Consider the following 24,243-nt stretch of genomic DNA (forward strand, 5'->3'; position numbering starts at 1 on the left):
GGCACCTTCATTTCGGGGTAAAATAATTAAAAGATATTTTGGCGGGGTGACGTGTCCACATGCTGAGGTCATTTCGGATCAATGCAGAACAGCAATGAGCAGATTGAAACAGCACTACTCTGTCAAAAATTCCTGCACTACACAAGTATGAGTCCTAATATGTAAGAGCAGTACTTGATAGTGTCCGAAGGGAAGTATGTCCTTTGGAACACAGCAACAGTCTGCACACTCCTGAGAAGAGCTGGAATTGCACCGTTTCATATGTGTACATATGTACATGTTTAAGAGGAGACACTTTAAAGGCATGCACGTGATTTCAAAATGCTTGAGTCAACAGAAATGAATCTCATGATTGATGAAAGCCACAATTGAGAGAGACATTTGACTTTACCTCGTACGTAGAGATTGGCAGGAGCAGAGTAACGGGTCCCAGCGCTGTTCATGGCAACACATTCATATTTCCCCTGGTCCGACTCCTCGCTGCTCTCAATTTGCAGAGCTCCTGCATAGAGGATTAACAAATTTAGCAGTCTTGACAGTTGTGGAATATGAGATGGAACTTGGCATGAAACCACAGCAGATATCAGCACGAGTGACTCGCCGGGGAGCCCGTAGTTAACTAACCCAGTTCATGCTCAGACATGGACGGAGTTTTGTCAAGAAAATACTTGAGGCAGCACAAGCATTTAGTAGATGTGGCAAGTTTAAGGAACTGCTAATTGAATATATGCCTAGTCACGTTAGAGATAAAAAATAAAAAATAAAAACGACCATGACTGAGAGTCAATTAATCATTCGAATAACATGTCAAAACCATCACAGTCTGATTAGGCCTTCTGCTTGTGGAAACAGCTGACAGACCTAAGTGTTTGTGTCATGGAGAGGTTATCTGTCTCAGCCAGATGTTAGCATGCAGCTAAACTATGCTGCAGAATAACCACATCAAAAGCAGATGAATAAATGTAACATAAATAAATCATCTACAGTTGTAATTGCTGTTTAAATATCACGTAGATCTGTTTTATACTTTAACCAAAAAACATGATTTAAAGCCTTAAGAGTACTTTTAAGTATTGAGCAGAGAGAAACTAGGTTTTTGGATATTCTGTTGAAATCAAATAAAATACAACCATATTTAAACTAAAGGATTGACTGAATGTAATTGATGACTGAAGTCTTTTTTTTTTTTATGAAGTCAACAAGTTCCAGTGGAGGGCATCTTTTCTTCAGCCATGTTTGAGTCTGCATTTAGCAGTGGGGTCATTACTGACCGTGTCTCACCTCTGCCAGATGGCTTAGATTAGTATTCACAATCCCAAGTAGCTGTAGTCATCAGAGTGAAGGCTAACATGCTGTTTCTAACAAACCATAAAATCCCGGGGGATCTGTCTTGGTGTGGTCATTTTGACACGCCATGTCCGCAGCCATCATGTAATCATTGCTACTGAATTGCAAATGGCCGACAGATGAAGCACGTTATGATTTGACAAATGGAAAAAAAAAGAAAAAAAGAAAAAGAAGAGCAACAGCAAACTTACCTGCACCACACGGTTTAAGATACACACTTAGATACAAGTTTAAAAATAAAACTACTTCTGTCAGCGGTTTATAAATGTATGCATGTCACAAGTGAGTGATTACAGTTGACACGTCTCCAAAGCAGCATGGTACTAGCATGAAAGGCAGCCAGCAACCATGCAGTTTGAGAACGACAGAAATACTCAGCAGAAGATGATGTCAGGGTAAATTTTTCACATCATGCAGTATGAGATGAATGTAACAAACAGGTTCACCACCAACCATAGGGGACTTGGATCATTGAGACCCCAAAAAACAAAAATAGTAACAATGATAAAATCTCCGATGTGAAACAGGGCGGGGCAGTGACATGTGATAATACCATCTCATGACAACACATCCCTCCAAGGTGTTTGCTCGGCTTGCTGAGCTCATCGCTGTCTGATTCAGCACTGACATGCACCCGCATACTAATGTCAGTGTCACCAATCTGCCAATCTGCCTGCTCTCCTATGGGAGAAAACAGCGCGAGTACTACAGAAACGTAGACGGTTTCTGCTGTGGCAGTTGTCAGACTGCAACACTGAACCTCTTCAATTACTATTCGAACGCTGGTGGATCTTCTACAAGAGCAGAAATTACCTCAGGGGGCACAGAGGCTGCCATAAGGTTCCCTTAGCTCCTAAAGAGTTAAACATCTAATTTAAAATGGGTTTTATTAGGAGCGCCGGCAGTTTGAAATGTATCCAGCTTGCTCCAGACCGCCACAGTTTTCCTCACTGCTGTTGTGGGGGGGGGAAAAAATCCTGCATTCAGTCTGAGCAGGAAAACAGATGATTTCCATGAAAAGGGGGTCGAAGCTTCCACCTTAACAATCTCAACCTGTTCCCGTGCTGCGGGGCAGTGCTGCATTGGCTTTATGCTAATGCAGCCATTTCAATTTGCATTGAAGATGCGTAGAGGAAGCAGGTAGATCCTCTCGTGGTGATGCTGGGCTTTAGTTTAAAATGCAACTGCTTCTCCCCTTTTCTTGCTGAAAAAGAGGAACCTGAAGCCGAAAGATGCTTCTTTTCTATGCGGATGTGTGTTTCCTTGTGAACGTGCTTTGTTTCTTTCAGTGAAGAAAGAGCCTTGAAAAGGCTAATTTACAGGCTAAGACTTTTGCACTTCTGCCTTCCCATTCTCATGACATCACGGTTGGTGATTTTGTTGTTTGTTAAGGAGCAGACAGAACATGTTGAGAGGAGACGAAAGGGAAAGTGAGAGGATGTGGGTTGAACCTGGTGATGCGGCGTCGGGGAGAATGCAGGGGTCTGGAGGTGGGTGTGAGGAAATGTTGCGGACGTGATATTTTCCAATACACTTTATTCATCAATCTTACCTCTAATTGGTGTACCACCTAGGTGGAAGTAATTTCGATGCAAACAGGGTTGAGAGATTAGTTAGTAATCTACTTACAACAGTGGGAGAAAAAACATGGCTTCTGACAGGCCACAGTTAGAAAGAAAAAACAACTGATAAAGAGTAGAAGCCACTTAAATGCAATGTGACAAAGTTCAGTGCACTCAATTAAATGCTTTGAAGCAAATATTAATTCTGGACTGCACGTGTTGTCTGTGGAAGACGAGAAGCCTTTGAGAAGGATCCTCTCCGTCAGGCCAACATTTTGTACTTGCAGACAACAGCTACAACCACATTTACCGTTGCTTCATAGCGGCATTAAAGTAGTGTGCAGTTTAAGGAGATAGCTCAATGAAGCTTTCTAATTTAAGATGGCCCCCACTCTGTGCAGACAGCAGTTAGTAAAATGAGCAAGAGAAATTAATGAAAGTCATACAGAGTAAACAGAGTGACAGACAGCAAGAAGGATTCACGTCAGAGGTATTAAACTGAAAAGAGGTTAGTATCTCTACTGAGTGATTGATTTGGATGATGTGAAGAGATAGAATAAATGCATCTGTGAGCTCAATAAAAAAAAAAAAAAACGAGCAAGTGTGATGCAATAAGGACCGGGTCTGCACTTCTCTGTTAAACTGTGGCAGCAAAATAACATGCTTTTCTTCTCTGTCGTCGCAACATTGGCCTCATTTCAGGTCATATGCAGTAATGTAAAACCTGATACAGCAGCAGATGTCAAGAAATGGGGTGGGGGGTAAAAAGGATTGTTAGTCTGAGGGTATTACATATCAGCACATTTTCAGGCACTCTCAATGTACGTGAGAAAGAAAACTAATTAAAAGTTTGTTGCTGGAAGAAAAACTAAATCGTGGTTTTATGTACAATTTTATTCTTGCATGAAAAAAACACTATCAAACAGTTAAGGAGGTCCATTAGTATCCAATTTGTCGAAATCTGTACCTATTTTAGGTTATTCTTGCAGTAGAGCCGCATTTTAATATTGCAAGAACTGGGACAGTCAGAGCAAAGATGCTCAAGTGACCCGGACTCAGCTTCCACTGGGCAGCTTTTGTGTCAGGCTTTTTTCGAGAGTATAGCGCTCATCTTTAATGTTTGGGTCCTTACACCTGCAGTCTGACACTCTATAAGCTGCTTTCCACCACAGGAGCCTCACAAGTTGAAATCTACCTCACTCAGTGAGGTTCACTACAGGATCCTCACTAAGTGAGGTAGATTTAGGACGGAGCGAAACACTTAACCTGGTCAAAAGCCGCTAATCTTTCCACCTTGCACCTTTGCAATCTGATCCAGGTCAGGCAAGTGCTGTTTATTTATCAACAGGGCTTCAACTGTGAACACAGAGTATCATAGATATTTTTTCTTCTCACTACTGTATCATCGGCTGGCCTCAATGTGACCCAGCTGCATGTTCAAGAGGGGATTAAGGATTATTTAATATGGTGAAAAAAATTCTCTGTTTGTACTTTAAAAAGTTACAAGCTATCAAAGATTGCAGGAACAATGCTAACTTCTGTTACTTTGTCAGTGGCTCCGGTGCTTTTTGTGAGGAAATCAAGTAAACCAGGTGACAACGACGAGCTATATAAAACTTTCATGTCTTTTTGCGAAGAGAGTGAATACATTAAACTCATACATGACAACAAAGGCCTTTTGTTTTCTCACATTATCCTCCTGTCTAACTTTACTCATGTCTGTTGGTATGCAGAGACATCTTCCACATTGCGACTTGCCTTTGCTGTATTTACATTATCAATCTGTCATGGACAGTGTAAACTTAAGGAAACTAAATCAAAGTTTACCTGAGCGTAGTTGCTTGATACGCCCGTTGCTGCTGCTGATGTCCACAGGAAGCATGTCCTTGAACCACGAGATCTCTGGGTCTGGGTTTCCGCTGGCGGCGCACAGCATCGTGGCAGTTCTGGTCTTCTCAACCACTTTCAGCTGGGGGCCCATATCAATGGTGGGGAAGCCATGAGGGATCTGGTTCTCTGAAAAATGTTAAATTAGCAAAGCCAGATTTTAGTGTAGCTCCAGACACAAAGAGCTAGAAATAAATGTAAAAAAAATTAAATAAAATGAAAAAGAAGAATAAAAATGTGTTTACAAAAAGATTGTGACAGAGTAGGCTTTCAATTGCTGTGAGAGGAGTTGAGTGCATCAAAGCTGTTGAGCTGGCAAGGACAGAGAAGAGGATGAAAGAGAGCAAATATATTTCAGGTGCTACAGGCCAAACAGTAATCCGAGTATATATATATACACACACACACACACACACACACACACACACACATCGAAATTAGCGCACGAGAAGATATTACACGACACAAGACACTACTTGCTATAAAATTGACAGAACTGATGTTTTTATCCTTTGAAATTGTATACAAGAGAAATTAATCCATTGCTCCTCTATTGTGTTTTTGGATATGTGACGTAGGTCAGATCCTTGAGTAGCAAGTTAATGAAGTTCTAAATCTGAAAGGATAAATCCCCCATTCAACTGTAAAATATATAAAACCTTCCTTTTAATTTAATTATCTTACCGTCCTCATAAAAAGTTGGTAGTAACAGAATATACTTTTATAAAATATATTTTACGTGGCCTGACTGTTACCTTCGAGAGCAGAAATAAAAATCTGAAAACAATTGAATTGTTCTAGTTCAACTGCAGATGTTTCTGATTTGAATTAATCCTTTTTTTGTTGCGCTGGGAAGGACAGAGAAGAGGTTAAAAAACAAATACATTTCAGGTGTTATAGGCCCAAACAGTCATCTGAGAATACAAAGACACACACAAAATGAGTGCAAGAGCAGAAGAGAGTACTGGAGAACATGGTGCTGATTTAAATTTGGTTGAAAAAACAAAACAAAAAAACAAAGAGTCCTGTTTGTGATTGATTATCATCGCAGGCTTATTATCTCGCAGAGGGAGTCTCAGGTTTAGACAGAAGAAGGATAGTTGCAATATGCCTGTGTACCTATGCGTAGATGAGTCACCGTAGGCTTAGCGAACTAAACAAACCTATTTGAATAATCCAACTCATCATATTGAAAGTAACGGCATATCCATGACAACACGTAGCATTGTGGAAGTATAATCCTTGAGGCAAAATTTCAGATTTCAAAGTAAAAGGAAATCTCAAATTTATACTGACATTATGATTATCAAAATAGGCCAGTTTATAGTCTTAGACGACCCAGCCTTGGCATGTGGGATTCCAAATGTCATCAGGAAGAGGTGCATCCCAGCATTAACACATATTAAACACTTGTAGCATGTTTTTCTGTGGAAAGCATGCAGTCTAGTTTTGAGAGTAAACTATTTACTTTTTTTTTTAAGCTCATTTTTCCACTTGTCTACTCACTCTCTAGTGCAGGGGTGTCAAACTCACTTTAGTTAAGGGGCCACATACTGCCCACTTTGATCTCAAGTGGGCCAGACCAGTAAAATCATAGCATAATAACGCATACATAACGACAACATTTCTCTATGTTTAAATCATTGGTGAAGGTTTTTGGATGATAAACCCTATTTTAAAGGTCTTTCTACAATAAACTAGAAACATAAAGAGCAAAAACTCAGACATCAGCCCACTGTCTATCTGCCTGGGCTCTCCTCTGCAGATTTAACGGGTCACAAAGCGAGCAGCAGCTTCTCCCTCCGGAGCAGACGTCGCATTTACGCTGTTTCTGAAGCAATTACTGGATCGATTAAAAAAAAAAAAAAAAAAAATCACAAAACGTTTGTACTCATAAACCTCCATATTCTCATAGAAATGCAATGTATGTCTTTCTGTAATTTTCACACTTGGCAAAGTCATCCGGCGGGCCGAGCCGGACCCCCTGGCGGGCCGGATCCGGCCCGCGGGCCGTATGTTTGACACCCCTGCTCTAGTGAGTTGTGTCCAGTCGCATGTTTTCAACCTTACAAGGGCAAACGAACTAGGAATTCTTAGGCAATTGTTCAGTTCCTTACTCTCTCCCGTCTTCAGATTAAACAATGTAATATTTCACTGTTAAATTTGTAACAAATGTGTTAATATTAAAACAAAAATGGGCCGTACATTATATTGTGTTTAATGAAATTATGAAGCTGCTTTTGTCACAAACACTCAATGAAAAGACCTCACTGTGCTGCCAAACCAAAATGAGAGCCCCCAACACAGCGCTCATAATAAATCCTTGTTTAATCTCTGTGACTCAGTAATAAAGAGGAAACATGATAGCCCTTGAGAAGTGTTATTATCAGCTTGCTCTTGAACTCTTATTCTATTTCATCTTTATTCTCATATGTACTTTGTCATTGGGGGCAAAGTGTTAAGTGTGAAAAAAAATTTGCTTGTGATTGTAACTTCTACCTTTGGTTCACCATGAAAAGACACCTGACTCCAGGTTTTCTAACAATAAAAGCAAAGGACAGCTTAAGTGCAGGGATTAACTAAATTAATACAAGAAGTGGAAGGAAATAAGAGTCCAGAATGGAACTGCAATCTGGATTCATCTATTCGTCCATCCATACCCACACATCGTGCCCAGGGACCCAGGGGGCTGGAGCCTATCCCAGCTCACAGTGGGTGAGAGGCAGGCTGGGACCTGGACAGGTTGCCAGTGTCACAGAGCAGGAATACAATGTCCCAAGAGTTAAAGTGAAAAGCTAAAAGTGAGCAAAGGATTTCTGAAAAACAGTTACTGTAGGTGAGGAGAGTAATTGGAAAGAAACTTTCACCAGGTTGTCTTGGCACAAGGTACTTACTGCCAGCCCTTATCTGATTTTTTTTTTTTTATTTTTGAAAGTCTGAACAGCAAAACACTACTTGAAATAAGATTATTTCAAGCTGGTCCCAAAACAAATTTGGAAGTGTTTTGAAATGCGATTCCAATCGGATTTCTGCAGATACGTCTCAGTCCGGACGCTCCGCTTGGGGATTTCTTGCGTCACACGCAATGCGACACACAGTAACAACGTCATTTTCGGAGAGACATAGTGAGCAGAACTTATGATACCGCCAGCAGAGCACTGCGGAGGACAACGATAACAACAGTCCACGAACAGAAGCTGAAATGAACTGTCTGCTGGCACTTCTGTGCCGGAAGCTTCCGTATTGGTAAACTGCGTCACCAGCATAGCTGTGCGTACGCCGTTACCAAAGCAACCCATGCAGATAGACTGGCGATGTCTGGACACACCAAACCCAGTCTGTTCACTTGCAAATAACAGAGCGGACAGTCCGTCTGAAAGACCTGATTGGAGAAAAAAAAAATCTGATTAAACATAGCCTAAGTAAACCCCTTCAGAACAGTCACCCGTACAAGACCGGGGCTGGAAATTTTTTTGAGGGGGAAGAGGCAAAAAATAAAGTCAAATATAGTCAAATAAAAAAAAGCCAACTGCAAACTTCTAATTTACTGATTATTAGAGAAAAACACTTTCTTTTAGGATTTTAGGAAATGCCACAAATAATAGTTTAATAAGGTTTTCTTACATCACTCATTAGATATTAGATGTTTAACTATATACCTGCCCAAAAAGTGGATATTTGTTTAACAGAAATGATGACCAGCTGCCATTTAAAAAAAACAACAAAAAAAACCACTCTACAGCTGATACACCCATAACTAACAATACTTGCTCCACTTTAAGCCGGTGGATTTATAACGTAGACCTACGTTGTCGTTTCAATCTGACCCTCTAAAACCATGTTAGCAAAAAGGCTTTGTAACCTAAACGATGCTCTGAATAGGTTTTTCTCACAACCCAACACCCCCACCCCTCACTTGGCTTGTCTGAGGCAAAAATCCATATGTAAACTTATATGGCCTCAGCGTGAATAGGAGCATGGGTTTTGTTTTTTGTTCTGATCCTCAGCAGAGCAGTTGCTCCTCCTTTCACCCTTGTGTTTGGCCCGTAGCCCGGATCGTCTCATATTCAGATGTAGCTGACAGATCTCTGCGTGGCCGCTTATCTTTGCGGCGAGGCTTACTTCCTGTCTGACGATAAAGAATTAGTTTTCAGACATCCCAACCGATACCTCTACAAAAGAGGATACCTCCGTAAAACCAATACAGCATAATGAAATAATACTGCACAGTTTGTCATTGTGTGAATAATGGCAACAGCATTGTAGTGTTCCTCTGTGGTTTTCTCTCGCTAACCTTCAAAGTGAAAGAGAAGGGCAACGGGAGAGAGAGACGGAGACAACGACAGCAACAGAATAAGGGAGAAAATTGCCTGGTAGAAATACAACTTACATAACGTTGAGGCTGCAGTAATTTTCCGAACGAGGGTTTATTTAGAAGGAAATCTTAAAAATGGACAGTTTGGTTGTAAAAGATGATAAGAGATCCCTCTGCTATTCTCCTTTTTAAGATGAAATGTGGGAAACCACTGAATTATGCTAAACCCAGAGGGGGCTGAACTCCAGTCTCACCTACTTACAAATCGCTTCGAATATGTTCATAATGGATCACCGCAGAGGAAGTCCCATTGTGGCTGCTGACATGGACCCCATTTTCCTTAATATATGGACTCCCCGGATTGGCCAGTCGGTGTGGGCTCCGGTGGTTGCGTGCAGGACAATAGGCTGTTTTTGAGGACTAAATTAGGTGTTGTTGGCAGCGAAACTATTCCATACTAAATTTTGGCCTAAAAAAAACAAAAAACTGGCATCCCCATAAATACAGTTCACAGATTATTTTTGCAAACATATATTTAATCAATTAAAAGTATCAGTTTTATTGCTGACAAACAATCTTTCTACAAAATTTGAATTTTCAATCAAGCGCGGATACGACACATAATCTTTACATTAAAATCGATTCGCCACTGATTTCCAATGTTCATCCATCATGTCATGTCACGCATGCTGTTTCTACATGTAGCACATGATTAAACCTCCAAAAGCACTCTATCTCAGCCAGAAAATTGTGTAGCTTCTCTCTACACAGTGGAAACCAATCGATTCAATGAGACATGACACCGTGGTGTCAATTACACCCTGCCAGTCACCCCAGGGGTTGTACAGCAGGAGTCTGTCATACCTTATTTTGAAGTGAAGTTTGATCTATTGCCTCCAACATACACCTACAGCAAAATTAAAGGCTGTAATATACAGTTTCCCACTGAAAAACACATCTTGCCTTACTTGGAGGAAAAACTATTTTCAGTAGTATTTCCTGTAACTATGCCTTCAGATATTTCCCATCCAACCCGCTTGCATTGCTGCATATAGAATATGTACGATTAAACTTATTGGCAAACGTTCCTCAGCTGTGAAAAATGCAAACCATTGGTAAAACAGGGTGAAAGACCCCAAAAGAGTTATTACACGAGTCAGCGGCTCTGTCATATCGGAAGCACAAACAGGGAATAATTTAAATGCTGCTGCAAAGCTTACATACGAATCTATCCCTGACTCCTGCTTCATGTTTGCATTGCAGGTGAACTGTTATTACTCCTGGTGTACATTTCGCCACAGTCAGTCTGATTAGTGGAAAGTGCGCTGTAGTGTGTCAATTCCAACATGACAAATTGTATAAACGGAAGACTGACTGGGCTGCGTGTACAGTACATGTTATACATATGAAGGAGGCAGAGCAATGCTCAGCTTCAGTGCTGCTTCCATAGTGGGCGTTGTTACAGAAGCAGGAAATATTTAAGGTTAGTTACTTTAACGTTGTGTAACCTGTGAAACCAGTTTCTTCAGCAATCAAAATTGATTTTGATTTGCCAATATCAACCGTTTTTAGAGAAACTTACCGTACAGAAAAGCAGAATGTGATGTTAGGAAATTTTATGAATGAATATAAAGTGCAAATTTTTAATCTAAAATGTTTTTAGCTAAATTTCAGACTGAGGATCAATATTTGAGATGTGGGCCTCTCTGCCTCCAGAGTTTATGCTTATGAAACCATTATGATTTGAGTCTAAAATCAAATAAAAGTCCCATTCTTTCATGCTCTCAAGTAGTAAAACTGTACAAATTTGAAAAAATGTCATGATAGACTTAAACAAAAAAAGTTGATTAATGCTGTGTTCTGTAAAAACCCATTTGAATTTTCCAATTGTAGAAGAGGTCTTGCAAAATGTGTCACAGTTGATTATTTTAATTTGATTAAAACATAAGTCACGACTAAAAGATATCATTTCTGTAATTACGAGCACTCAGCCCACATCTAATGTAGAGAGCTGCCATGTCCCTGACATTTGGTGAAAAAGAATAACAGAAAGATCTTTCTATACACAAATCATGTCGAGCTATTGGGTAAGATTTGAGCCCTCTCTGTCTATTTCAACTATTGTAAGTCCTGCAGGCTGGCCTTGTCTGCCAACTTGTCATCCTGGGAAGACAAAGACATGCCTTTGTTCAGTCCTCTTTAATTTGAAGGGAAAAGAAAAGGGATGGGGAAATTTGGAGAGGATCCAATGAAATGTTGCGGGCGATGTAGGTTGATGTTTGTCAAGATAGAGGGAATTCTTGATATAAAGGCTCTGTTGTGCTGTAATTCCTCAAAAAAAAACACCAAAAAAACCCCTCCACTCTCGTTTCTAGTCCGAGCAGGAAAATACAAGTAAGGCAAAAAAAAATAAAAAAAATTCCATATCCTGTGATAGGTATCACGTAGGTGCCCCAATGAATATGATGAACACTGCTGCAGAAAAAAAGAAAGATCAAAACAAAAATACTAATGTCATGAGCTACACTTGTAAGGAGATGAATGTGTTCTACTTTCCAATCTAACTGCTGCTTTGGTAATTTTATTCAGTTTGTATGCAGACTACACAATCTTCAATTATGCATGCAGCATGCAAACCTTTATTCTGCCGCTGATCTAACATAATGTTGCACTGTAGATGTCTCATACTGAGGAGACCAATCTGTCTTAAACCGCTTGAACTTTGTGCCATTTGTAAAGAGCTTCTATGACAAAGTTGTTACAACCAAAAGCAGGTGAAACGCCCTGCATTAGCAAAACCAGTGAGGCCAGAGGCAGCGCTAGAAAGTCACAGGACATAAGACGTAAAAGCGAGGTGCGCATGAACTGGTTCTTCTGTGTTGTATCAAATAAATAGGACCATTGTTCTCTCGACAGCCGCTTAAAACGCACAGTTCAACTGCGATACGAGCAGCTTAGCAGACGAACTTCCAGTTTACAGTGGTTATAGCAGTTCGGGAGAATAGAAAGGGCAGAAAGAGGAGGCTTAATGTGGTTTTATGGTTGTGCTACTCAATTAGAATAGCAGTGGGAGCCTTGATTATACACAAAAGGCATGGGGGAAACACTGGCAACATCAATTGTAAAGAGAAGAGGCACTAGTAAGCACTATGGTAATTCGTGGAACTGAGAAAGAAAAAAAAACACACGATACAGTAATCATAAACTATTGTGACTCGGTGGCAGCCACAGGCAGGTGAGGTAAGATTTAGATGAGAGACGAGGGAGAGAAAAAGAAAAAAAAAAAAAAAAAAAAAGTAAAAAGGAGAGAGGGAAGGGAGGAGAGGAGGAGGGGGAAGGGGAGGGGTGCATGCCAACCTCCTGCCAGCTCCAATTACCAGTGGGAGTGGAGCGTGGCAGCTAGGGCGATGGGTCTAATCAGAGCCCTGCTGAAAGAGACCCATCCCTGTCCTCCTGTCCCACTGGGAGGCTGCTGGAGCTCAATCCCACAGTGGCGTCAACCCGCGTTTTCCCCACAGCCCAAACACACTCATCTCGATGGGGGAAAGCACTCCAGACACCCCACTTCCTTCGTAACATGGGAGTCCTAACATAGTGGCACCAGATACAAGACTTCTGCCTCATTTCCATTCCCATTTCCATATGCGGCGGTATCTCCATCCTCCTTATCGTCTTAAGCGCAAGAAGGGGCGACTGTCACATGCTGTTATAAATGTTTTAAGGGAGGAATAACATACAGCGATGAGGCAGCATATGGCGGGAAATACAGCTACAACACGAACGGGAGTCGTGTCAATACTGTACGTTTCAATAATTCATTTAATTCAGCCTCACTGTTTGCCTTCAAAAATTAAGTCCCCGACATCTGAGCTGATCTCATTTCAACTAAAAAAATAATATAAAAGCCCCTTATGATCTCCACATGTGCCTGTTGCCAAGTGATGGATGACAACAATTAAAGGTGATGTCCCCTTTGATAGTGTGAACCAAAGGACCACAGTGGCAGCAACACAGCCACTTGCCTCATGAAATATTACTGCTCTAAAATCTACCCTTTTAAAACATACATCACTGCACTGTCTCCGCGGGTTAAAAAAAAAAGGTTTACGCGCTTCTAGAAAGAATATGAAGGCCATTTCCGGATTTAATTTGTCTCTGAGAATGTGTGGCATTTGGAGCTTGACCGATGGCTAAATGTTTAAAAAAGGAATCTGTTTCATTATATTTTGCAATGCATGAGATTACCGTCTCAGTGTTTCCACTTTGTTTGGCTAATACATTTTTAATTGTTCACCTTTCTGCCAGCCCGACCTGTAAAAGGGAAACTAAATCTAGCGCTGTATGTCTTGTCTACGTCTCAACTGGACTTGAGTCAATTTATCATTAGAGAGCAGATGAGCAGTCTGCAGAAAACAAAGCACGTGCCCTGCAGCTGCTTCTCGCCAAGAACATTGTCGAGACAGACATTTGCATCTGTCGGAGACACGGAAGTGTGTGAGAGGTGTCAGCGGCAGCATGAGGTGCAAACACAAAAGCCAGAGCTGACATGAGTTCAACTGAAAGAGCTCCGTGAATAAGTTGGGTTGCTGATGGCGTGGAAAACACTCGGCGGGTTTACCATTTAACTGCAGACGTAATGTTTGTATTACACTCTGCTGGACGGAAATAATAGATACAAATATGGGGATTACACCAGCTACAGTAGCACGACGCTCTTACAGCGGTTGCTTATTAAAATCTCCTTTAATTCAGTCAACTTTCCCCCTTGTAGGACTACTTAATACTTCCTCTTGATTTTGCTCTTAAATCTTGTGAGAAGAAGGCAGCGACTAATAGGCCCCCTCGCAAAAGGCACGCTGACCTGACCGGTATTCATGCACTGCCTTTGTGCTGTTTTACTTGCCAAACATCAGAGGGCAAAGAGTTTTCTCACATGTTTTGCCATGAAGGGCATGTGAGTGGGACTCTCCTGCTCTCCAGAGAAATACTCGCTGGCAGAGCTCCCACTGCAGAGGTCTCCTCAGCAGGGATGACACGGCACACCCCGACATCAAAGACCCGGCGAGGAGGGCCATTGATGTAATACTGTTGTAACGATGTGAAAAATCTCCGTGGAAAAGAGAGGCGAGAGCGGAAAAAACAAAGACAACAAGATGCTAATTCTAACCAAACAAATTATCCTCGGAGATGCCACCTGAAGTCGGTGTGAATAGTGACGTGGTGGGTGATTACACAACAGCGTTAATAGTTGGCTGATAAATCTGTTCGCTACAGTTAGGATGAGGCGGCAGGGAAATGAATGCAAATTCACAGTGTGCATTGAAAGTGCACTGTCACAGATCTGAAGATCTTTTCTTCAAGCCTGTTGTCTCTGGCACCCGGTCTCCTCGACCGGGTGTTATGGCAGTTGCTATGGCGATAGAAGTACATCAAACAAATAGTCCCGAGGACATGTGATCCGCACGCACAGGCACACCTGCACGCAACGGACCATCACGAGAACACAGCCATAACAAAAACACTGCTAATGCGGTTGTTAATACACACTCACTCACTGCAGACTCGTGTTGGTATCGCCGTGCAGTTATTCGGCTGTTTATCCAAGTGCACTTGGAGTAAAAAGACTGTAATGCATGCCATGACCTTTGAAATAATACACTTTTTTGTCTGGCTGAGCAGAACATTTGGCCTCACTTCCTCGGCTTCAGGCAGATAATCAATAACAGTCATCTAATTCCCCCCAAACTCCGTCCTCCCCTTCCTCCCCTCCCTCTTTTTTTTTTTTTTTTTTATCATCTCTCCCTCCGCTTTCCTATTTATCTCTACTTCTCCCTCTTTTCTCCTATCTGATATCATACTTCCACTGTCGTCGGTGTGATCTACAGCCCTGCCAGATGCCCCTGCGCCTGTTATTTATGCCGCGGCTCACCAGTTAGTACATCACCCTGGCCTCTGACCCATTACTGCTACCCAAGGGTGGTCTTCTGAATTCACATGGTTATGCTGACCGATTCACCTTGTGGGACAAGCGCTGCTGCACAGAATCACATCCTCCATTAACTACGCTCGGCGAGTCGCACAGCTGTAGGCTTTCATTTTAAGATTACAGCTCTACTTCTTGCCTTGTGGTCCCACTAACAGGAGTTTGATTGAAGACCCTTGAGATTATGGTATTACAGAGTCCACGGTTTGTGGTTTACTCCTCATTTTAATGTAACTGCCTCTTTGATGGAAAAAAATAAAATAAAAACACTTCAGGGCTCATGGTAGATTTCTGTGGTAATGTGATGTGGCTAATAAGACAGGCTATTCCTGCAGGTGTCTCGTAAAAAAGAAAAGAAAAGAAGAACAAGGACGGGACCAAAAATCAGAAAGCGTGACGGTTAATGAAATCGGTCTACAGAAAGAAGCGGAGCGGGGGTTTGCAAATAAATGAATTAATTGATCCTCTCCACAACTCAAATTAATCATCGGCAGAGCTTTATTGTGACGTGTTTAGTGTAATTACGGCAGATACGGGTGGCTTTTATGAGTTCTGAGAAAGGCAGTGGATGTAGTGGAATGTGGCAGGTTCTGTTAATTAAATCCTCACTGACGGGGCTCCTGTGACAGCCTTTACTTATTCTCTCAGTCAGAGATAATGAATAATACACAGAGACTGTGAGTCAATGTCGACAGTCTCAACTTTGATTATGTCGAGGTTTGCAGAAGTGATGGGTGTTCCAAAATATCACATTGTGGCATGACCTGCTAACTGCTGCTCAACACAGAAGAGGCTAAATAATGTCATCAATGGTCAACATTAGCAGAGAGGCCGGGCAAACATGACCTACTGTAACCATTATGTGGGTATAGTAAATTAGCCTGCAGCAATCAGTGTTTTTCGGACTGACTATTTCATTATCATGCCTCGAGTCAAAACAAACCTTATTCTACTACTTAAAACTAAGCATTTACCATTTCTTGAGGTTGGTTTAATATCAGTTCTGACCTCACAACAACTTCATCAAGTCAGTAATTGGATCAACATGGAGGTTTCCCTAATTAAACAACAAGTTCTCCTAAACACACCGTGAGTGTTGAAGCAGGCAGGCCTGAATCGGAGCATGCTTGCTCAGTCAGCCGTCCCGTGCAAAACAGGTGCAAAATACAGATGGAGATGTGCTGCATGCAAAATCAACAGTGCCTTTGACAGCTGCAGGCAGACCGATCAGCCCCAACCTTGAAAAACATAGCTTAGTAGCTTAGAGAAAATGGCAACCATGCCTCTTAAACATGAGAAAAATGGGAGGCTTTACAGGCGAGCTGTTGGGCTGATAGTGAGTCAAGCCGTTCCTCCCTCTGCCTTGTGTGGCCCAGTGGATAAGCCGAGAGGGCTTGATGTGTAAATGTGTGAGGAAAAGGGGTCAGGGTGAAAGGACTCCCATTAGCCAGCTCATTGAGTGTAGGTATTAGAACCCCCCCTGACATAAAGCAGGACCATCCATCCATAGCCAGTCAGTGCCTGGGGAGCTGTTGACTCATTGGCCTACAGAGCTGTGAGGTGGACCTCACTCTTCACCTGCAACCATAAAGGCCCACGGGGTCGTTTTTAACAAATTCAAGAAGAAAAAAAAAGTATGCCGGGTGTTGTGTTTTTTATTTTTTTATTTTGGCACAATGAGATGCAGTAAATAGAACAAACTTTTAATGCCACATTTTTTTTTATTGAGATCATACTAAAAGAATGTGGGTTGGAAAAACATTAGACACACTACTTAAAACAAATGTACTTCAACATAATATGTCCAACAACTGCAGGCTAAAATAGACCATAGAAGTAAATCCATTAGCAAGTTGTAAATATATATATATATATATATATTAGATTGTTGATTGTTTTCCATTGTGTGCAGGGATTTATTTTTTCTACTGTTTCTTAATCATTGGTTTTGCATGACTCACAGACAAAGATAGACAGCTTTCACTGTTAACAACATCAAAGCACTTGGATGGAATCATTTACACTGAACTAACCGATAGAATATACAGAACTGAGGCATTTGTTAGATATATATGATATCAAAAGTCATTTTAGTCTTTGGTCTACATAATGTCAATAAACCAAATGAAATCTCATTTAATTTAACATTCATATTGTCATGACCTTTCTGTGCCACAGAGCGGATATCAAATATATCCGACGTCTTTATTTACAAATGATGAATTGGTCAAATGCAGGATGCCACCAAACTTGGCCGAGAGGTTGAACCTTCGCTGTGCACAAAACACTTTTAACTAAAAGCAAGAAGAAGAGCGTGAAGCAATGAGCAAATTGATTTGATGCAGAATTACACTGCGGCTGTCTGCAGGGCTCGGAGCACTGAGGTGGAAGTATGCATTGACTTATATTTGACCCTTCAAATATCAATTTGATTCAGGAGCACATCTGTGAGTGACAGTCTCCATCATCCTCTGGTGTTTATATTCAGTGACACTGCTTGTAATTCTGGAAAAATGTAATTAGATCTTTATATTTTGATGGCTAACTCGTTCCCCCTGCTGGGGTCCTGTCTGGTTTAGAGTGAGATGTGAATTAAAAGTATTTTGGGCTAAAAGTAATACAAAATTGGGGACCAACAAAAACTTCGGCAAAGAAAATGACGTAGCAACTTGTTTAATACTCTGATAAAGGATGGAGGAAGCAGTCAGACTGAATTCATGCATCAGGAGAAACTGTCGATCCCACTGACCACTGACAAACAAGTCCATAGTAAAATCTGTAATTGAATAATAAAAGCTTGTTGCAGCTGGTTGGGGCAGATATTTAATAGCCGACGTCGATTCGCGGATATCCCTGTCTGTTCCTGACAATGTGCAGATATTAACGGATGTGCATGTCTTGTCACATCTCCAATGTCTCCTGAAAATCCAAAGACAATGTCCAGATAAGGAGCGCAAGACGCCCTGACGATCAATAGAGGCCATTACTCCAGGTTGAAAACGGTGACAGGCTGCAGCTCCGGTCTCACAACGTGTCTGACAGCAGCCTGAAGCAACAAAGTTTCACTGGACAAACCCACGTGGAGCGTGGACACAATAATAGGAACACTATACCTAAGTAGAACAGTTTAGGAATAAATCCTTTCACTGGGAAGCTAATGATGTTAAAAAAATGGTTGAATATTGAACTTTGTGATTATTTTATGGCTGTTGTTTGTGCTGTATGCATACACACAACATTTTATGAGATGATCCTGTTTTTTGCCTCACTATCGTCTCTAAACAAAGACAGTGTTTACGACAGAGAAGTGACTCTGCAATTGTTGAGTCGAAACAACAAAGATGATTTCCTTTTGTTGTTGTTGCAATAATTGGTTTCAGTGTAGAAAAAGGAAAAGTATTGCTGTCTTCCCCAAAGGAAAAAGTTTACATCAACATCTCAAATGAACTAAACGATACAAACAGGAAGAATTTCATCTACATTCTTCTTCCTTTTTCCTTCTTGATGGGCTCGGATGTTGAGCAAATGTGCAAATGAGCAAACAGTCGGAGAGCTCATACGTGTTAAAACACTTTGAAAATCACTGGCCCACTCCAAAAAAACAAAAAGGATAAATAAATCCCCAGCATTAACCTTTTTATGAACATCGTTCAGGATGTAGAATTTTTAGCAAAGTGGTTGAAGTTATGGGATAAATTAAGAGAAATGGAAATCTGCTCTTGAGTCATTAGGACAGTCTGCAAATGTGTTTTGAAGTTTTAACACCGAATTACATGCTTTTTCGACCATTTAGAAAGTGGAGGGGAACCAGGCAAAAGTGACTTAAAAAGAAAAAAGCGGGTCTAATTCACTACCTGCGCCAAAATAACAAAATAAAAACTCGTAACTTTTGCAGTAATAATTAAGTGCCTGAGTTGCCTGGTTCTACTATTCTCTCTAGTATCAAGCACTTTCCTTATATTACCCTCTTTCGCTCCCCCTTCTCTCACCCTCTGTCCCCTGAGGCCATAGACAGGATCGGCACTGACGGCGCAGACATACCAGACATTGCAGATACAGCCTGCCAAAAGCACAGAGCTATTGATGGACGAGTACAGATGATAAACTGTTGCCTACAGCATACACGGCTCCATCCAGATGTCTTACATATAGCATGAAAAATGTAGTCCTGTGTCCAATAAATCTCAAGGGACAGATGAATCAACCGGGGTCAAATTTAATAGTAAGTTATTGATCATGCCACTTTTATTCGAAATTATTCAAATTAAAAATCTGCTTCCTGGTTGATTTGGGTTTTTAATTATAATTTATCGATCACAAAAACACTGAAACACAAGATTAAATGCACAACAAGCTGGCAGGGAGTTTGGTGGAGTTTTAACATCTTCGTCAAGGACACTTCCACAGGTTGGCTGTTGCTGATTAAAAGCCATGCTATGAAACAGCAGCGCAGCAGTGTTACAGTCTTTGTGTGAGGATGCTGAGATTCAGTTTGCAGAAGGTTACATAGTTTGTGACTTGTATACTAATAATATCTGTACTAAGTCTACATGTCTATTTCTGTGCGTGGAACAATTGACTGATTGAGCCGGCAAAAAAATGGAGAATGTAATGACGGGTTTGTGTGTTTTTTTTTTTTTTTTTTTTTTTTTATGTTCTGGCTCACTTTAATTATGTATTGCGGGGCAATTTTCCAGGAAAGCAGGCTTCTGTTTGTGTTCCTTCTTAATTTCCTGTGTCTTCTGTTTAAATGCAAGCGCAATAAACATGGTGTAACTCGAGGAAAAAAAAAAAAAAAAAAAAAAAAAAAAAAAATCAACCTGTCCTACTTAGAATGTCCCAGTCCTTGGAAGCAAGGATGCAGATTGGGTGGCCGGGAGAGTGATTCTACCCTGCCATATTGTGTGAGTCCTTGGGAGAAGCATGCATAGACAGATGCAGTTTGTATCTGCCAGGCTGGATATGATCTACGACGCTGGGCTTCCAGCCAGCAGATGGTGGGAGAAATTAAATCAGTGACACAGACTGTCACAATGGAGCTCAAAAATATAGTGTGAGGGGTACACCTGTAGATCGGTGTGTGTGTGTGTGTGTGTGTGTGTGTGTGTGTGTGTGTGTGTGTGTGTGTGTGTGTGTGTGTGTCTGAAAGGTATTGTGTGCAGAGAGTTCTGTGCTACTGCATTTCTTCAAGCCTGTTTTGACAAATAACAGCCCTGGCAAAAATGGACGCCAAACCCGTTGTCACGAAACTTTCCTACCCCGCATCGCTTTCATCAACAACTTACAGTAAATATGAACTGACCAACCGCCCTCGACAACAATATAAGCAGACAACTATTTCAACGGTTGAGAAACCCACCAGTATTGAAAAAGAGAATCACAGAGTGGAAAAAGTAATGTGGGTAATAGCAGTTACACAACAGACCTTATTTTGGTCATTGTGGATGATTTGAATAGCGCGAAGGAAAGGAGGGGATTAAGTTGTCGGAGGAGCAGGGTTCGGTATTAAATCATTTCGATATAGCCTGTGTATGTATTTATCTTGCCTGCGAAGAGGCGCAATGAGATTTCTATGCTGTTTATCCAGTCAGGTTTGTTGTCCGCACTTGCCTGGCTCCTGAGATATTTATTACTGGCATTGTGTCGCAGTCATTTTCTGCCTTTGCACCAGGGACTAGAATGCATGGCAAGCAAATAAAGGCCTTTTCTCACCGGTGAGGCTGTAATTTGTTTACTGTTACCAAACACAGGACCACTAAACACAGTGAATGCAGTAAAGCTGAGACACTGTGCTGCCTTCCGTTCTTGTAAATGTTCTAACTGTGCACAGAAAATGGATGAATTTTCAACAGTGGCCTTAATTATGGCCTCCTTTCCCCATCTTAAAATTAGAGGCATAAAATTGACTCATAGGGCAGAGCTCTCTTTATATTACAAGGAGCTATATCACTCCAGAGTTGGCATGTTTTCACCCAGTAAGGGACTATTTTTTTTGTATCAACTGCAGAAGCTTTCAGTCCTTAACAGTCCTTGCATATTTCTCGCTTGACCTTTCCAAAAAATTACATTTATTTTTTCTTGATAGTACAAGTTTAGAAATGAGTTGCCAGGCAACTTCAAAAAACTTCTGGTCTGAAAGAGACCCTTTCCAATGCGCACTCTGACAGTGGAGGATTCTGGTAATGATGGAGCTTTTGATCTGGTACCATTAGATAACGTTCCTGCCTTTCTAGAGACAGGTCCGCTGTCTCGCACAGAACAAGAGAATCTTCTCCCACACGGAAAAAAACAAAACAGAAAAGGTGCAGAATATGCCAGAGTTTCAGCTCATATTTGAGGAATCTTCTCAAGTCACAGGGAACTCTGCATGCATCAGTTTGACATTTTCATTTTGTTTTAGCTCTTTATGATGGGTGCGTCGAAGCAGATAGGTGTTGATACTTTTCCTTGGATTTGATATGATATTTAATTATTACACATGACTACAACCACTGGCTGTACTCAATATTTAAAACTTTCAACACTCATTTGTATTCTAATTTTGGAAATGCAGAACTAATGCTGAGCAAACATTAAATGGGGTTTCATTCTCACAGGAGGAAATAAAAGCAGCATTCGTGTTTGTGCAGTGATTTTTTTTTTTTTCCCCCTTGATATTTGAACTCCAATTAGACGTCTGCGTCAAATCTCTTTGCTCAGAATCTTTCTGATTTGTGTTCACTTTGAAAATGTGATTATATCGAAGTAAGTCTCCATCGTTGTGGGTCTTTCCCAGAATGTGTCAATTCTGCAATCCCCTGGCTGCCGATAGAAACCAATTAAAACTACTTGCGAGTACTTACCAGGCTTTTGCTCGAGGCGGTTTTATCAGAATCTGTTGCAGGTTTCGGGGAAAACTCGTAGTCACTGGAGTCGCGGAGCCGCATCAGCTCTACCATCACCATTATTGTCCTGATGTGGTTTTAACACCACCTTTAGGCATTTTGCGATCTGAGTCATTGCGTTTCACATTTTACATGCTCATCAAATGTTAACGCCGATGAAGACGTGAAATATTACCTTGACACGGAGAAGTGGCGGCGCACTGCATTTAAGACCGATGTTGTGAGCCGAGATGTCTTTTCTGGCCAGCGGTAGTTTATTTCATAGATCGTAGAGACAAGCACCATTTACCTGGACATTTACTGAGGCGGTTCAATTCGGGGTGGGTGGGGTGGGGTGGGGGGGGGGCTCAAGGTCAGAGCATTGGCATCGTTACCCATGTAATGAGTCATTGTTCCCTCTGGTCATCTCTCTATGTTACCCGACACAGATGCAAAGCGTCATCACACTGTCCACTGTAGTCAACACAGAGATGAGGCAGACAAATAGAACAAAGAAGAGGGTAGATAAGAAGAGACCGACATTAGAGAGGCAAGATGGCAGACAGAAATGAAAGAAAAGGGTGACCGAGAGGGGAATGAAAGACTGCAACAATATCTCTCAATCACGCCTCCCCTTCTGCTCTCAGCAACGTCTGCATCATTATTTATCCATACAGGTCAGACCTGCACACAATTCACTCCCTCTGTTCTCTCTCTCTCTCTCTCTCTCTCTCTCTCTCTCTCTCTCTCTCTCTCACACACACACACACACACACACACACAAGTAATTTTGCATGTAAGTTTTGTCTACATCGACCAGGTTTTTAATTTTCTTTATTCTGGTATGTATACAACACACAGTGGAAAAAAAAAAAAAAAGGTTGTTACTAAGAATCCTCAAAAGATGACTTATGACAGCGTGGCAACAATAAAAGAACGCAACTTCACTTTTATATTCTGCCTCACTGTGTGTGTGTGTGTGTGTGTGTGTGTGTGTGTGTGTGTGTGTGTGTCTGTGTGTGCCTGTGTGTGCCTGTGTGTGCCTCTCATACACACAATGAGGAATGGCTGAGCTGACTTTGGGACCGTATGTAAGTCTCAGTGGTGTGACCTCTCGGGCAGGGGCGTGAGAACGGCGTGGAACAAAGAGCGTGGCTGTTACAGCGTGACAGAATTACAGAGTGACTCAAGACTCATGACTGCAAATGTGCTAAAGCCCGACTTGGCTACTGTGAAAAGATGCCTTTGCAACTCCCCACAGGTGAGCGACCCATGACAGAATATCAAGTGGACAGATCTTCAAGAACAGAATAATATTTAACATGAGACAACCTGAATTTTCTACACAAAGTTGCGTTTCTTCAAACGTTCAGAACTAACGAACATATTATCGTGGTTTGTTGAAGATCAGATGCTTCGGACCCAAAACACTTCCACACAACCGAAGTCACTTCTCTTTTGGGAACTAACTCTTCCACCGTGGAGCCACTTTCTGCCACGCTCACCGCGCATAAGTACAGCGCATAACGCACGTCATGACGTCGACAAGTCCGAATATTGCAAAAATCACAATATGACTTTTTTTTCTTCTTTTTTTTATTGTATATTACCGGTGTTACATAAGAAGTTGGCGTTGGGCACACAAAAATAAACGTGCACCTGTTGCATTGGGCGTAAAAATCACAAGCAAGTCTACCCCAACACTTTCATGCCCTCCTGCTACTTTCCTTTCACACGGTACAGCCTTCCTCACAGAGCGCTGGAAGCACGTGCAAAGCTGCACTGGTACGACTGTCATAATCCATATTTTGCAGGATTGGCATTGCAAAATAAAGAGCCAGTATATGAAATAATCATAATTAATGCTCGACCTTCCTTTGCTCTGCTAAAACCTATAATCCAGATCGACTTAGCGCTATAATGACTTCAGCATTCTCACTGCCTCTCTGGATGAGGCACTCAGTGCATTATGACAACTTCATGTGGATGCAAAGTCACATGTCTTTTAATTCATGTTGGGAGTCGGGAGTTTTTCTTTTGGAATGCAAAAAGAGGACGCTTTTGCTTATGAAGTCCTTTTTTTTTTTTTTTTTTTTAACCTTTATTTATTCAGTGAAGGTTGACTGAGACGTGACATGTTTTTTTCAGCAATGCTGGGCTTCATTTTTTTTTTCCCCCCCCTTACACATCCACATCGGGCAGAGCTCCATCCACTGCCTTGCTCAAGAACACCGCAGCGATTTAAGTTCACAGAGTCTCAGCAGGTTTCCGAGTCACTTTCTCCGA

At 41.4% G+C, this 24,243-nt stretch overlaps 1 protein-coding gene across 21 annotated transcripts in view; it reads right to left on the bottom strand.

The window, feature by feature from the left end:
• Positions 1-24,243, bottom strand: part of LOC138203162 (receptor-type tyrosine-protein phosphatase F) — a 166,540-nt gene that overhangs the window by 67,632 nt on the left and 74,665 nt on the right. For 11 of the 21 annotated variants that reach the window (XM_069157853.1, XM_069157845.1, XM_069157856.1 and 8 more), the window contains exons 5-6: positions 4,737-4,925; positions 392-502 (exon numbers count right to left, since the gene is read on the bottom strand). In XM_069157853.1, the coding sequence (XP_069013954.1) occupies positions 392-502; positions 4,737-4,925 (300 nt within the window). Of the gene's footprint in view, positions 1-391; positions 503-2,899; positions 2,918-4,736; positions 4,926-24,243 lie in introns of all 21 variants that reach the window. The other 10 variants (XM_069157839.1, XM_069157843.1, XM_069157837.1 and 7 more) reach the window with 1 other exon arrangement.

This window comes from Embiotoca jacksoni, unplaced genomic scaffold (genome assembly GCF_022577435.1).
Source record: "Embiotoca jacksoni isolate LCO1_2020_lvr unplaced genomic scaffold, fEmbJac1.0.p SCAF_22, whole genome shotgun sequence".
Classification (NCBI taxonomy): domain Eukaryota; kingdom Metazoa; phylum Chordata; class Actinopteri; family Embiotocidae; genus Embiotoca; species Embiotoca jacksoni.